The sequence below is a fragment of the Nerophis lumbriciformis genome, linkage group LG05 (assembly GCF_033978685.3).
Source record: "Nerophis lumbriciformis linkage group LG05, RoL_Nlum_v2.1, whole genome shotgun sequence".
In the NCBI taxonomy this organism is placed as follows: domain Eukaryota; kingdom Metazoa; phylum Chordata; class Actinopteri; order Syngnathiformes; family Syngnathidae; genus Nerophis; species Nerophis lumbriciformis.
Genome location: NC_084552.2, coordinates 56,311,463 through 56,327,075, shown reverse-complemented (window position 1 = coordinate 56,327,075; position 15,613 = coordinate 56,311,463). Strand labels below are relative to the sequence as shown.

At 42.6% G+C, this 15,613-nt stretch overlaps 1 protein-coding gene across 4 annotated transcripts in view; it reads right to left on the bottom strand.

Annotated features, from left to right (window-relative positions):
- Window positions 1–15,613, bottom strand: part of celsr1a (cadherin EGF LAG seven-pass G-type receptor 1a) — a 258,208-nt gene that overhangs the window by 8,662 nt on the left and 233,933 nt on the right. For 3 of the 4 annotated variants that reach the window (XM_061959763.1, XM_061959765.1, XM_072913297.1), the window contains exons 28-33: window positions 15,467–15,546; window positions 15,268–15,394; window positions 15,057–15,182; window positions 9,759–9,889; window positions 1,817–1,917; window positions 1,607–1,750 (exon numbers count right to left, since the gene is read on the bottom strand). In XM_061959763.1, the coding sequence (XP_061815747.1) occupies window positions 1,607–1,750; window positions 1,817–1,917; window positions 9,759–9,889; window positions 15,057–15,182; window positions 15,268–15,394; window positions 15,467–15,546 (709 nt within the window). The remainder of the gene's footprint in view (window positions 1–1,606; window positions 1,751–1,816; window positions 1,918–9,758; window positions 9,890–15,056; window positions 15,183–15,267; window positions 15,395–15,466; window positions 15,547–15,613) is intronic. The other variant, XM_061959766.1, reaches the window with a different exon arrangement.

The following is a 15,613-nucleotide window of genomic DNA, read 5'->3' as shown; positions in this document are numbered from 1 at the left end:
TTATTACAGTATCAGTGAAGTATTATTTGATGTATTGTTTGTACACAGCTAGCCAGACAGCATATGTACTGTAGTTGTAATAACACGCATGACATGCTGCGTGTATCATGATCAATATTAAAGTGTGACTCACTCGATGGACAGTTGTGCGTTTGGTCCAGCTGGCCTGGCACGTTTTTTCCGGTTTATTTGGGGAAGCACTCCATTTATGTTGAAATAGCTTGTCTCCAAGCACCACATATATAGCGTCAGTCCCTTTCATGTCACTCGCTCAGCTTCCGTCTGCTCCAACGTCTCACTCTTCCTTTGTGTTTGCAGGAGTTCATCCTCAGTATATTCAGCTTCAAAAGTATAAGGTTGCGAATCCTCATTTCACCAAAAATAGTCGTCTTCTTTGTCTATTATCGATTCTACCATGATTAGAAAATACACTGGCGTTTGTTTCCGGAAGTAGGACACAGAGTCGTTGCCAGAAGTCGGAAGTGCGCTGCTATGGAAACGGAAATAAATGTGCCAAGGAATTAGTTCCGGCAATGATTAAAATGATCAAAATACGGTAAATATTGAACATATTACATATTGTTATGAACGCTGTATCGATCCGTTGTGGTGAAGAAAGAGCTGAGCCGGAAGGCAAAGCTCTCAATTTACCGGTCGATCTACGTTCCCATCCTCACCTATGGTCATGAGCTTTGGGTTATGACCGAAAGGACAAGATCACGGGTACAAGCGGCCGAAAAGAGTTTCCTCCGCCGGGTGGCGGGGCTCTCCCTTAGAGATAGGGTGAGAAGCTCTGTCATCCGGGGGGAGCTCAAAGTAAAGCCGCTGCTCCTCCACATCGAGAGGAGCCAGATGAGGAGGTTCGGGCATCTGGTCAGGTTGCCACCCGAACGCCTCCCTAGGGAGGTGTTTAGGGCACGTTCAACCGGTAGGAGGCCACGGGGAAGACCCAGGACACGTTGGGAAGACTATGTCTCCCGGCTGGCCTGGGAACGCCTCGGGATCTCCCGGGAGGAGCTAGACGAAGTGGCTGGAGAGAGGAAAGTCTAGGCTTCCCTGCTTAGGCTGCTGCCCCCGTGACCCGACCTCGGATAAGCGGAAGAAGATGGATGGATGGATGGATGGGTGGATGGATGAACGTGTCTGTTACTACATTATATATAGACATGCAGTGTGTATACAAAATGTTGATGGAGGGTTTTGAAGTTGTTTTAGAGCGCTTTGAAGCCTACAACGATGACTTATTATCCGCATCTTTCAAGCATTGTTTATCCTCATTAAAATCCTATAAAAGAAAATAATAAAAAAAAGGACATGTATGTTTTTGTCTCTCTTCTTGTCTATTGTGAGCAAACTGTGGTGCTGAATTTCCCCCAGGGATCAATAAAGTACTTTCTATTCTATTCTATAATGATTGTGAACGATAGACAACTTTTCCCCAAAAAGTGCAGTTCCCCTTTAATGCTTCAGTCACACGCAGGATTCTCACAGGAATGAGGCAAAAACAGAACTTTACCAACTATATATAACTGAGTGAGTGGTGCTCGGACAATGAGTAGTATGTGCTGACTGAGTCTCTAAGTAAGCATTGTAGTACAGTGTTTACCTTTAGGCGTGCTGTGAACAGGCTGCCTCTCGTTATTCCACTTGGGCTTGACATCCATGTCGTCGTCCTCGCTGTCCGAGGATCGAGACGAGGCGTAGGAGGAGCTGTTCTCGTCCAGCGACAGTTCGCTGTCCGAGTCGGAGTCTGGCGCAGGGTGGACGACATGGAGGTCACACGGATGTTGCGGTTCGAAACGGGCGAGGAACTCACCGTCGGCCTTGGAGCCACTTCTGTGGAAGAGAGGCCCGTCGAGATCAGTGTGGCCTTGCGCGGTTCCGGATGAGACGCTGGGCTTCTGGCCCGACTCTTCCCTGTTCACAGGAAGCAAGGTGGCGCAGGAAAGACAAGGAATGAGTTTACTAGTTGGGATATATATTGGATTTGGTCATTCATGTACAGAAAGGAAAATAGCACAAATGCTCTAATTACAGCCATTGTGGAGAGGCTGTTATATCCAAATTAAAAAGGAAAAAATCATAAACCTCAAGAATGTAAAGTCAACCTACCTCTCTCTGACTAGATGGTCATTTATTACATAACTTGCTATCCACTGTACCCATTTTAAGAAACCGAGTGGGTGTAGAATACTAAACCCAAAACCAGTGAAGTTGGCACGTTGTGTAAATCGTAAATAAAAACAAAATATAATGATTTGCAAATCCTTTTCAACTTATATTCAACTGAATAGACTGCAAAGACAAGATACTTAATGTTCAAACTGAAAACCTTTGTTATTTTTTGCAAATAATAGCTCATTTGGAATTTGATGCCTGCAACATGTTTTGAAAAAGCTGGCACACGTGGCAAAAAAGACTGAGAAAGTTGAGGAATGCTCATCAAACACTTATTTGGAACATCCCACAGGTGGACAGGCTAATTGGGTACAGGTGGATGCCATGATTAGGTATAAAAGCAGCTTTCATGAAATGCTTAGTCATTCACAAACAAGGATGGGGCAAGGGTCACCACTTTTTGAACAAATGCGTGAGCAAATTATTTAAGAACAACATTTCTCAACCAGCTATTGCAAGGAATTTAGGGATTTCACAATCTACGGTCCGTAATATCATCAAAAGGTTCACAGAATCTGGAGAAATCACTGCACGTAAGCGGCAATGCCCGTGACCTTCAATCCCTCAGGCAGTACTGCATCAAAAAGCAACATCAGTGTGTAAAGGATATCACCACCTGGGCTCAGGAACACTTCAGAAAACCACTGTCAGTAACTACAGTTGGTCGCTACATCTGTAAGTGCAAGTTAAAACTCTACTATGTAAAGCGAAAGCCATTTATCAACAACACCCAGAAACACTGCCGGCTTTGCTGGGCCCGAGCTCATCTCAAAGGGACTGATGCAAAGTGGAAAAGTGTTCTGTGGTTTGACGAGTCCACATTTCAAATTTTTTCGGGAAACTGTGAACGTCGTGTCCTCCGGAACAAAGAGGAAAAGAACCATCCGGATTGTTATAGGCTCAAAGTTTAAAAGCCAGCATACAGTATGTGATGGTATGGGGGTGTATTAGTGCCCAAGGCATGGGTAACTTACACATCTGTGAAGGCACCATTAATGCTGAAAGGTACATACAGGTTTTGGAGCAACATATGTTGCCATCCCAGCAACGTTACCATGGACGCCCCTGCTTATTTCAGCAAGACAATGCCAAGCCACGTGTTACAACAGCGTGGCTTCATAGTAAAAGAGTGCAGGTACTAGACTGGCCTGCCTGTAGCCCAGACCTGTCTCACATTGAAAATGTGTGGCGCATTATGAAGCCTAAAATACCACAATGGAGACCCCCGGACTGTTGAACAACTTAAGCTGTACATCAAGCAAGAATGGGAAAGAATTCCACCTGAAAAGCTTCAAAAATTGGTCTCCTCAGTTCCCAAACGTTTACTGAGTGTTGTTAAAAGGAAAGGCCATGTAACACAGTGGTAAAAAATGCCCCTGTGCCAACTTTTTTGCAACATGTTGCTGCCCTTAAATTCTAAGTTAATGATTTGCAAAAAAAAAATTAGTTTCTCAGTTCGAACATTAAATATCTTGTCTTTGCAGTCTATTCAATTGAATATAAGTTGAAAAAGATTTGCAAATCATTGTATTCTGTTTTTATTTAACGTGCTAACTTCACTGGTTTTGGGTTTTGTACAATCTATTTCAGATTGATTCAGTTTATGTTTAATGGATCTTACTGGCATTTCCCTAAATATCTTTCCATGACATGTATTTTTCTGCAATGTTTAAATAAATCATCCATTTCCAAACACATGCATCGTTTGCATTCCTAGTATGATAAAATGTAGTATGATGATTTAGGATTTATTATTCCATAAAACCTTTTAACTATTTAAAACAAATTGTATCTTGATTTCATTGATATTTTCAGAGGATATGTATTTTCATCATTTTAGAAACAATGCTTTACTTGGAGCATCTACTATATGTTGTTTATTTTCATGCTATGATATGTTGCGATGCCCGGATTCGTTTAACTTTTCGGCATCGCAAATAATTTTTCAGCGATTGCAGGCCATTTCTTCCTTAATAATCCATTTGAGAGAGGACACTTGTTATGTCAGTTCTTGCTAACATTCCTCTGAACCTGAAGCGGTTCATTCCAAGGCTGGAGGACTCTGACCCCAGAGAGATGGCAAATATGCATGCGTGTGTCAGTCATAAATCTTGTCTCTGCTACCATGCAGCACGCCACAACTTTTACCCCTCTTGGCGTTTCAGCACTCACTGACCCCCTGCGCCGTCAGCTCATATTCTCCAAATGACAGATTTACGAGTAAGGCTCGAATCGTAGAACTGGTAAACTCCTCTGTAAAGTAACGCCGGGTACGTGTGAACCTGTTGAACATGAGCACTAAAAAAAAAGGCTTTGAGTTGATTATTAATAAACTAGGAAGTGGCGAGAAGAATAATGGGGTTAGGTCAGGGCTCTTTAAAAACTTCAGACTCATCCAAGCCTTCTGAAAAGTTGGAAGCATTTGATTATCCTATGTTGGGCAGTGGGTAGGAAAAGTATTCAGACCCTTTTAGATTTTTCACTCTTTGTTTCATTTGCTAAAATCAAAAAAGTACATTTTATTTCCTATTAATGTACACTCAGCACCCCATCTTGACAGAAAAAAACAGAAATGTAAACATTTTTTGCAAATTTATTAAAAATAAAAAACTAAACAAATCACATGTATTCACAACCTTTGCTCAATACTCTGTTGATGCACCTTTGGCAGAAATTACAGCCTCAAGTCTTTTTGAATACGATGCCACAAGCCTGGCACACCTATCTTTGGGCAGTTTGGCCCATTCCTCTTTGCAGCACCTCTCAAGCTCCATCAGGTTGGATGGGAAGCGTTGGTTTTCATTCAGGATGTCTCTGTACATTGCTGCATTCATCTTTCCCTCTACCCTGACTAGTCTCCCAGTTCCTGCCGCTGAAAACCATCCCCGCAGCATGATGCTGCCACCACCATGCTTCACTGTAGGGATGGTATCGGCCTGGTGATGAGCGGTGCCTGGTTTCCTCCAAACATGACGGCTGGCATTCACGCCAAAGACGTCAACCTTTGTCTCATCAGACCAGAGAATTTTATTTCTCATGATCTGAGAGTCTTTCAGGTGCTGATTGGTGGTTTGCTGCAGACATGGCTGTCCTCAGTGCCGGCCCAAGCCTCCATGGGGCCCTAAGCAAAATTTGATTTTGGGGCCCTCTATTTCTGCCAATAATATTGATTGTTGATCATGCCGTTTGGGGAATGAAAAGTTCTCCTTAATAGACAGTGGTCCTCTGATCACCTGTCTGAATCTGAGAGGAAAGATATGGCATCACATTAGTGCCAAAAATCCGAGCGCATAAAAACTGTTATCGCGCGCTGATTCTCCACTTCGTGCGCGCGCGACACCCTTTTGCGCGCGCGTGGTGTCTTTTTGCACGCGCGCGGTGCCTTTCTGTGCGCGCGCCGTCTCGGTCTGTGCGCTCTCTGTGTACTCCTGGCATCTCTCCTCGCGCTGTCATGTTTCTTTTTGGCACTATGGGGGCAGGTATGCTTAGACGGCCCCTCCTTTCTGATTGGCTCTGAGCATTTTTCATAAGACCAATCATTCTCCAGCGTAGCAACGTTGTAGCCATCTTACCTCGGACAGCTAGCCTCAATCATTACATTGATGTCAAAGCAAGTTATGGTAATTTAATTAGTACATGTACCAATTAAATTACCATAACTTGCTCGATTTTCGACCAATTTACAAACGGTTTGCCTTGTTACAAATCTTATTACATGTAGATATGACATAGGATGCTGCACCTGTTGAAATCACCTCTTTCGCTATAAAAAAAAATGACTTAATTGTGCAACATAGTTGTGTAGGGTCAGTGTTAGTCAGTTCTCTGATTATTTTAAACTGTTTCAGAATACATTATTAAAAGGCTATTTTTAACATTTTAAAAACAAAATTCAAAGATTATTTCATTAATTTTATGGCTGAATCAAAAGAAATTCCATAAATTAGAAAACAAATGTTCAAGAAGAAGTGAAAACTTTGCGCCTATAACAATCTTGATACATATTGATGATGACCCGCCCTGCTATACTTCTGATTATCTCTGAGCATTTTTCGTCTGGCCAATCAGAAAGAAGGGGCCGGCTAAGCATACCCACCCCCAAAGTGCCAAAACGAAACATGCCAGCGCACAGACCGAGACGGCACGCGCGCAAAAAGGCACCACGCGCACGCAAAAGGGTGTCGCGCGCGCGCACGAAGTGGAGAATCAGCGCGCGATAACAGTTTTTATGCGCTCGGATTTTTGGCACTAATGTGACGCCATAGCAGGCGGCAAACGTCACAGGTGCAGCAGAGGCAGCTTTACATTTAAAGAGAGGCAGAAAGAATCACTAAGCCTAGATCAGCAGCAGCACTCTGTTGACCTGAAATTGTGTTTTTGTACAATAATATATCTTTGATCATTTAGAAATCATCAGTCAGACTCGTACATGCAAAAAATAAAAAATAAGAATTTTTTGTTAATTGCTTTTGGGGGCCCCCTGGTGGCCGCGGGGCCCTAAGCAAGCGCTTAGTACGCTTATGCCTTGGGCCGGCTCTGGCTGTCCTTCTGGAAGGTTCTCCTCTCTCCACAGAGGAATGCAGTCCTGACTAGACTAAGATGAATGCAGCAATGTACAGAGACATCCTGGGTGAAAACCAACGCTTCCCATCCAACCTGATGGAGCTTGAGAGGTGCTGCAAAGAGGAATGAGAGAAACTGCCCATAGATAGTATTTAAAAAGACTTGAGGCTGCATCAACAAAGTATTGAGTAGAGATGTCCGATGATGGCTTTTTTGCCGATATCCCATATTCCGATATTGTCCAACTCTTAATTAACAATTCCGATATCAACAGATATTTACAGTCGTGAAATTAACACATTGTTACGCCTAATTTTGTTATGATGCCCCGCTGGATGCATTAAACAATGTAACAAGGTTTTCCAAAATAAATCAACTCAAGTTATGGAAAAAAATGCCAACATGGCACTGCCATATTGATTATTGAAGTCACAAAGTGCATTATTTTTTTTAACATGCCTCAAAACAGCAGCTTGGAATTTGGGACATGCTCTCCCTGAGAGAGCATGAGGAGGTTGAGGGGGGTAGGGGGGATAGTGGGGGGTGTATATTGTAGTGTCCCGGAAGAGTTAGTGCTGCAAGGGGTTCTGGGTATTTGTTCTGTTGTGTTTATGTTGTGTTACGGTGCGGATGTTCTCCCGAAATGTGTTTGTCATTCTTGTTTGGTGTGGGTTCACAGTGTGGCGCATATTTGTAACAGTGTTAAAGTTGTTTATACGGCCACCCTCAGTGTGACCTGTATGGCTGTTGACCCAGTATGCATTTGCATTCACTTGTGTGTGTGAAAAGCCGAAAATATTATGTGATTGGGCCGGCACGCAAAGGCAGTGCCTTTAAGGTTTATTGGCACTCTGTACTTCTCCCTACGTCCGTGTACTACTCCGTACAGCGGCGTTTTAAAAAGTCATAAATTTTACTTTTTGAAACCATCCATCCATCCATTTTCTACCGCTTATTCCCTTTGGGGTCGCGGGGGGCGCTGGAGCCTATCTCAGCTACAATCGGGCGGAAGGCGGGGTACACCCTGGACAAGTCGCCACCTCATCGCAGGGCCAACATTCACACTCACATTCACACACTAGGGCCAATTTAGTGTTGCCAATCAACCTATCCCCAGGTGCATGTCTTTGGAGGTGGGAGGAAGCCGGAGTACCCGGAGGGAACCCACGCAGTCACGGGGAGAACATGCAAACTCCACACAGAAAGATCCCGAGCCCGGGATTGAATCCAAGACTACTCAGGTTTTTGAAACCGATACCGATAATTTCCGATATTACATTTTAAAGCATTTATCGGCCGATAATATCGGCAGTCCGATATTATTGGACATCTCTAGTATTGAGCATTAGTCTGATTACTTCTGTACATGTCATTTTTGAGTTTTTATTTTTAATAAATTTGAAAACATTTCTACATTTCCATTTGTTTTTGTCAAGGAGATGGGAAATAAAATGAACTTTTTTGATTTCAGCAAATGGCTGCAATGAGACAAAGAGTGAACATTTTAAAGGGGTCTGAATACGTTCCCTACCCACTGTATACAGTATGTCTTATATGTAGCATGCGCTGGCAAACGCCATGCAAGCAGATGTATTGCACAATGAAGTGAAAGAAGAAGAAGCCTTAATAAATGCATTAGAAGGAAGGAAGTGCTAAAGGGGAACATTATCACCAGACCTATGTAAGCGTCAATATATACCTTGATGTTGCAGAAAAAAGACCATGTATTTTTTTAACCGATTTCCGAACTCTAAATGGGTGAATTTTGGCGAATTAAACGCCTTTCTATTATTCGCTCTTGGAGCGATGACGTCACATCGGGAAGCAATCCGCCATTTTCTCACTTTCGTCGGTGTGTTGTCGGAGGCTAACAACACGAACAGGGACTGATTCAAGTTGCACCAGTGGCCCAAAGATGCGAAAGTGGCAAGAAATTGGACGAAATTTGTTCAAAACACGAGGCTGTGGGGAAAGCCGACGAAATGGTCAGTCGTTTGTTCCGCACACTTTACCGACGAAAGCTATGCTACGACAGAGATGGCAAGAATGTGTGGATATCCTGCGACACTCAAAGCAGATGCTGACATCAATTCCAAAACTGGACAGATCAGCTTTCAGGAAAAGAGAGCGGATGAGGGTATGTCTACAGAATATATTAATTGATGAAAACATTATTAATTACTCGCGGTTTTACCTAAATTATTATACATAAACTGTGTTTACCAATAATTTAGCTTAAAAACATTTATTTTTTTCAATCATTCGAGTAGTCTTGTGTAATGCAGTATTTTGTGTCTATTTAGGTATGGTTAACCTGAGTGCTGAAATCGTGCAAAAATATATGTTCTTAGCGCGCCTGAAATGGGCTGTCTGCACTCTCAAAGTGCATGTTGTTGCCAAATGTATTTCATATGCTGTAAACCTAGTTCATAGTTGTTAGTTTCCTTTAATGCCAAACAAACACATACCAATCGTTGGTTAGAAGGCGATCGCCGAATTCGTCCTCGCTTTCTCCCGTGTCGCTGGCTGTCGTGTCGTTTTCGTCGGTTTCGCTTGCATACGGTTCAAACCGATATGGCTCAATAGCTTCAGTTTCTTCTTCAATTTCGTTTTCGCTACCTGCCTCCACACTACAACCATCCGTTTCAATACATGCGTAATCTGTTGAATCGCTTAAGCCGCTGAAATCCGAGTCTGAATCCGAGCTAATGTCGCTATAGCTTGCTGTTCTTTCCGCCATGTTTGTTTGTGTTGGCTTCACTATGTGACGTCACAGGAAAATGGACGGGTGTATATAACGATGGTTAAAATCAGGCACTTTGAAGCTTTTTTAGGGATATTGCGTGATGGGTAAAATTTTGAAAAAAACTTCGAAAAATAAAATAAGCCACTGGGAACTGATTTTTCATGGTTTTAACCCTTCTGAAATTGTGATAATGTTCCCCTTTAAGTGTTAAGACAACACACATGCACAGACAACAGTAAAAGCGGCCAGGCTGTCAGTGCGCGTGCTGTACCTGAGTGTGTAAGCCAGGAAGCTGCTGCGACTCTTTGCTGACCTGAGCGTGCTCTCCAGGGAGAGGGTGGACCCGCCGATGGCCGAGCGGTACAGATGGCTGTCCTCCATGTTGTTACAGTTGAGGGAGCGCTGCAAAACACAGTCAAGTCAGCTTTGAAAAACAAAAAAAAAAGATGTAGTACAGTAGAACCTCGATTTACAAACGCCTCTATTTGCGAACCTTTAGATCCAGCCAAATATGCCTCCGTGTGCCAAACATGTTTCAGTGTAGGGCGACTCATTCATTACATTTTGTGCTTCGCAGGACGCAGCATTTTTAGAAAGGCAGAGCCCTCCATGTCAATTGCAGAGTGTGTGGCTTTTTTATATTCATCACCTTATGACAAGTTTTGTCTAATTTGCTAACTCAATATGAGTCCCCAAATAGACAACAGACCAGCGTGGAAAGGGGGATGGAATCGCTGTGGATTAAAAAAAATGTGTGAGGAGGACATCAGAGGTGTGGACTCGAGTCACATGACTTGGACTCGAGTCAGACTCGAGTCATGAATTTGATGACTTTAGACTCGACTTGACAAAATGTAAAAAGACTTGCAACTCGACTTAGACTTTAACATCAATGACTTGTGACTTCACTTGGACTTGAGCCTTTTGAATTGACATGACTTGACATGACTTGCTACTTTCCCCAAAACCCAAAGATGAAAAAGTTATTCGGGAGCGCTCCGTATTTTTCATTGTGTACTTGTCTATCAGCGTTGCGTGTGTCAGCTGTTGTGGTCTCAGTACAACAGCCAATCAAATTAGATCTACTTTGTTTTCATCACACAGCATTCATCCAATCAAATTGCAGGACAACCAACGAAGAAGACATGTCCAAATCACACGCCAGTGAACAAACAATGATACCTAAAATAATTTCGTTTGGGTATAAAAATTACGAGGTGGTCAACACAAAACGGTTTGCAGTATGCAACACATGCGGTTCGAAAATTACTGATGGAGAGGCAACAACTTCCAACTTCATCCGGCATTTGAAGTTGCACAAAGAACGGTAAGTTTTGAATGTAATATAACGTTTATTGGCTAAGTAACGTGACTTTTATTTGCTGTGTAGTTAAATCAGTGAGGCTGTAAACTCACTGCTAACGTTATAACGTTATTGCAAACACGGGAATCTGTTGCAGTTCACTACCTTATTCATACTTTTTGTTCAGTGATTTTTTTTAAGCCGGGTTACGTTAGTCAATATATCACACGTAACGTTAGACGGCGGTCAGCAGCACCGCGTATTTTAGCCACCTAAAAAAAGACAAAAATAGTAAAATAAAGGTCAGTTAAAATGTATACTATATTATGAATATGTGTACCGTTTTAGCTAGCTTTCTGACATACTGTTGGTTGTTTACCTCAGTGGTCCCCAACCACCGGGCCGCGGCCCGGTACTGGTCCGTGGATCGATTGGTATCGGGCCGCACAAGAAATAATTTATTTTATTATTTTTTTAATTTTTTTATTAAATCAACATAAAAAACACAAGATACACTTACAAGTAGTGCACCAACCCAAAAAACCTCTCTCCCCCTTTTGTTCTGGGCATTGAACATGAAGACTCTTCCTTCACTGTTCCGAGTGGCTATGAGAGTCTTGGCAGTGCCTGCCTCCAGTGCTCCAGTGGAGCGAGTTTTCAGCCATGGTGGCATCATACTACGCCCCCATCGTGCACAAATGACTGACAGACTCTTGGCTAATTTGGTCTTTTGCAAATGCAATGCAGCATAGGGCCCTGACATATAAAAAGTACAACTTTTTTTTTATGTTCATGTATATGTCATGTTTTTTCAATGTTAACACTTTTGTACAAATAAGTACATTTGCACTTTATTTTTCAATGTGTTTGTTCTGTAAAGGAATGAGTTAATGTTTAAAATGACTGGTTAATAATGCTATTATAAAGTGCAATGTCAGCACAATTTTCTTTCCTGCAATTTAAAATGCACTTGTTTTAATAAATAAATACAGCGTTTGAAAAGCATACACAATCTGTGTTAATATATTAGTCTGTGGTTAAAAGGACTTGAAAGGACTCGAAACTCAAAATGCAGGACTTAGGACTTGACTTGAGACTTTCCAGTCTTGACTTTGGACTTGACTCGGGGCTTGCCTGTCTTGACTCGGGACTTGACTCGGACTTGAGGGCAAAGACTTGAGACTTACTTGTGACTTGCAAAACAATGACTTGGTCCCACCTCTGGAGGACATTAATCAATCTTTATTTATATAGCCCTAAATCACAAGTGTCTCAAAGGGCTGCACAAGCCACAACGACATCCTCGGTACAAAGCCCACAAGTATGGAAGAATGGACAAAGCAGGCTATGTAGCACAACCAACATGTATGAGGGTAAATGGATATACTACATAATTGTTGGTCTGTGTATTTACTGTGTATATATTTGTATAGTTGTTCATGCTGTGTACAAGATGTATTTGTAATATGTTGTGTAAAGGAAAAGGAAACATTTTTAACATGTCTACAAAACTCGGTTTAACTACATCTTGTATTTGACTCTGTTAATAGGGTTAGGCCAGGGGTCGGCAACCCAAAATGTTGAAAGAGCCATATTGGACCTAAAATACAAAAACAAATCTGTCTGGAGCCGCAACAAATTAAAAGCCATATTACATACAGATAGTGTGTCATGAGATATACATTGAATTGAGATGACTTAAAGGAAACTAAATGACCTCAAATATACCTACAGATGAGGCATAATGATGTAATATGTACATATAGCTAGCCTAAATAGCATGTTAGCATCGATTAGCTTGCAGTCATGCAGTGACCAAATATGTCTGATTAGCACTCCACACAAGTCAATAACATCAACAAAACTCACCGTTGTGCATTCATGCACAATGTTAAAAGTGTGGTGGACAAAATGAGACAGAAAAAGAAGTGGCATAAAACACGTCCTAGAAAGTCGGAGAAAGTTATACATGTAAAGAAACTACGGTGAGTTCAAGGACCGCCAAAATTAGTAGGACAAAACGGCGCTTGCCAAATACTCAAACCAGTGAAGCATGTTTAATATAAACAGTGTGCTTTATAACAATTAAGGTTTGTGTCATGTTTGTCCTCCTACAGAAATCATGTTAAAACAAAAAATATATTATTTTCCCCCTCATCTTTTTCCATTTTTCATACATTTTTGAAAAAGCTCCAGAGAGCCACTAGGGCGGCGCTAAAGAGCCGCATGCGGCTCTAGAGCCGCGGGTTGCCGACCCCTGGGTTAGGCGAAATAAGTGTTTCACTTCAGCCAAAACCCTTTCGATCTGTAAAATTGTCACTTTATGGATGTAAAATTGTTTTTGTTTATTTCGTTGACCACTGACCGAAAAAATAATAAACCAAACCAAACTAATTGTGATGAGACCGGACCTTTCTGGAAAAAGATGCCAAAGCAAGACGACCTCCCATTCAGCGGCGCCGCTTCCAAGAGCACACATACACACCCTCCCCTTAGCCTTCTTCCGTCTATCCCTCTGTCTGCTCCCTTCTCGTCAGCTTCTCCTTTGCCCATGTTAATGTAAGTGGATTTAACTTTTTTTAATGTTTATTATTGTAGCAATACGGTTGTTAAAGTTGAGGATTTTTGTGATTTCTGATCGATGGTAAAGATAGATACTTTATTCATCCCCGTGGGGGAGATTCAGGTTTACAGCACAATTCCGCTCTAGATTAGACAAACAATGAACAGGGAGACAGAACAGGAATGCTGACGGTGCAGCCAATTACGGCGCTCCCTTAAAAGGTAGGAAAAAGGTGAACGCTGGGGGTGAGGGGTGAATGGGGTGGGGGTGTGAGGTAAAAAAAAAAGGTCAGTTTTAGACTGGGCTTTTGGGGAGGAGCCCAGACTGAAGCCAAAAAAAAAAAAACTCGAATAGCCGAAAGCATACATACATACAGTACATGTTACACAGAATCCACAAAACTTGCAACAAAGGGAGAGGGGAGGGGGTAGGGGGGCTATGGTGGCAGGCTGCTGCTTTCTAAAGCGCTGCTTAGCCGTCCATCGCCCCTCAGGATTCTAGCGGTGGCAAAGGCGTGGGGACTTCTGTGTGTGTGTGTTGGCAGAGCAGCGCATAGAGGATAGCATCTTGTTGTTGTTGTTGTTTTAGCTTGTTAATAAAGGGAAAGTTGATCTATTTGTTTGATATACACTACCGTATAACACTTGTTAATAGAGATGTCCGATAATGGCTTTTTTTTCCGATATCTGATATTCCGATATTGTCCAACTCTTAATTACCGATTCCGATATCAACCGATACCGATATATACAGTCGTGGAATTAACACATTATTATGCCTAATTTTGTTGTGATGCCCCGCTGGGTGCATTAAACAATGTAACAAGGTTTTCCAAAATAAATCAACTCAAGTTATGGAAAAAAAATGCCAACATGGCACTGCCATATTTATTATTGAAGTCACAATTATTATTTTTTTTAACATGCCTCAAAACAGCAGCTTGGAATTTGGGACATGCTCTCCCTGAGAGAGCATGAGGAGGTTGAGGTGGCCGGGGTTGGGGTCGGGGGGGGGCGGGGTTGAGGTGGGGTGGGGTAGGGGGTAGCAGGGGTGTATATTGTAGCGTCCTGGAAGAGTTAGTGTTGCAAGAGGTTCCGGGTATTTGTTCTGTTGAGTTTATGTTGTGTTACGGTGCGGATGTTCTCCCGAAATGTGTTTGTCATTCTTGTTTGGTGTGGGTTCACAGTGTGGCGCATATTTGTAACAGTGTTAAAATTCTTTATACGGCCACCCTCAGTGTGACCTGTATGGCTGTTGACCAAGTATGACTTGCATTCACTTGTGTGTGTGAAAAGCCGTAGGTATTACGTGACTGGGCCGGCACGCAAAGTCAGTGCCTTTAAGGTTATTTGGCGCTCTGTACTTCTCCCTACGTCCGTGTACACAGCGGCATTATAAAAAGTCATAAATTGTACTTTTTTAAACCAATACCAATAATTTTGAAACGGATACCGATAATTTCTGATATTGCATTTTAAAGCATTTATCGGCCGATAATATCGACAGTCCGATATTATCGGACATCTCTACTTGTTATTGTGTCAAACGTGTACACACCTTCACTAAAATGTGGACTTTTATCAAGGCTGGAACCCATTATTTATATTTACATTGTTGAGGAATTTGCTCCACTTTTCGAACTTTTTGAATGACGAAGAACCGATTAAGTTCGTAAATCGACAACAACCGTGTGGGTCCCTCACTGTGAGCAAAGACGCCCGTGTGGCGGCCGTCTCCTCCGGTAGGTTCTTCTTTCCTGTGAAGACGTTCTTGAGATATTTCCTCACGTCTTTGTTGAGGACGATGTGGAAGAAGAAGATGAAGACTCCCTGGGGAGAGAAGCCGCACGTTCACATTGAGCCCCGACGGACTGCAGCGTGTGGGAATGGCGCTGCTGTTCAACCTCTGTATTACCTGCAGACAGCTGAAGCCGGCAAAGAGGTAGTGGAAGGTGAGCACGTCGCTGTTGACTGCCATCAGTCCCAGCAGCCAGGTGGCGCTGATGAGCAGCAGCAGGAGGAAGGCCATACGAAGAGCCAGGCTGAGGAAGTACACCACATTATGAAGGATTAGGCATCATATAGACGACACTACTGTATCTATTGAGACTTACATAGCGCCTGACTTCTCAACCGCCTTCTGCCTGCGACCACAGGAAGCCTTTGCGGCAAGAATGAAGATCACTATGTTGACCTGTGAATACACGGATACGTATAGTGAAGTGCATGGAATGCTCCAATTAATGCTTCTAGTGTCAAAC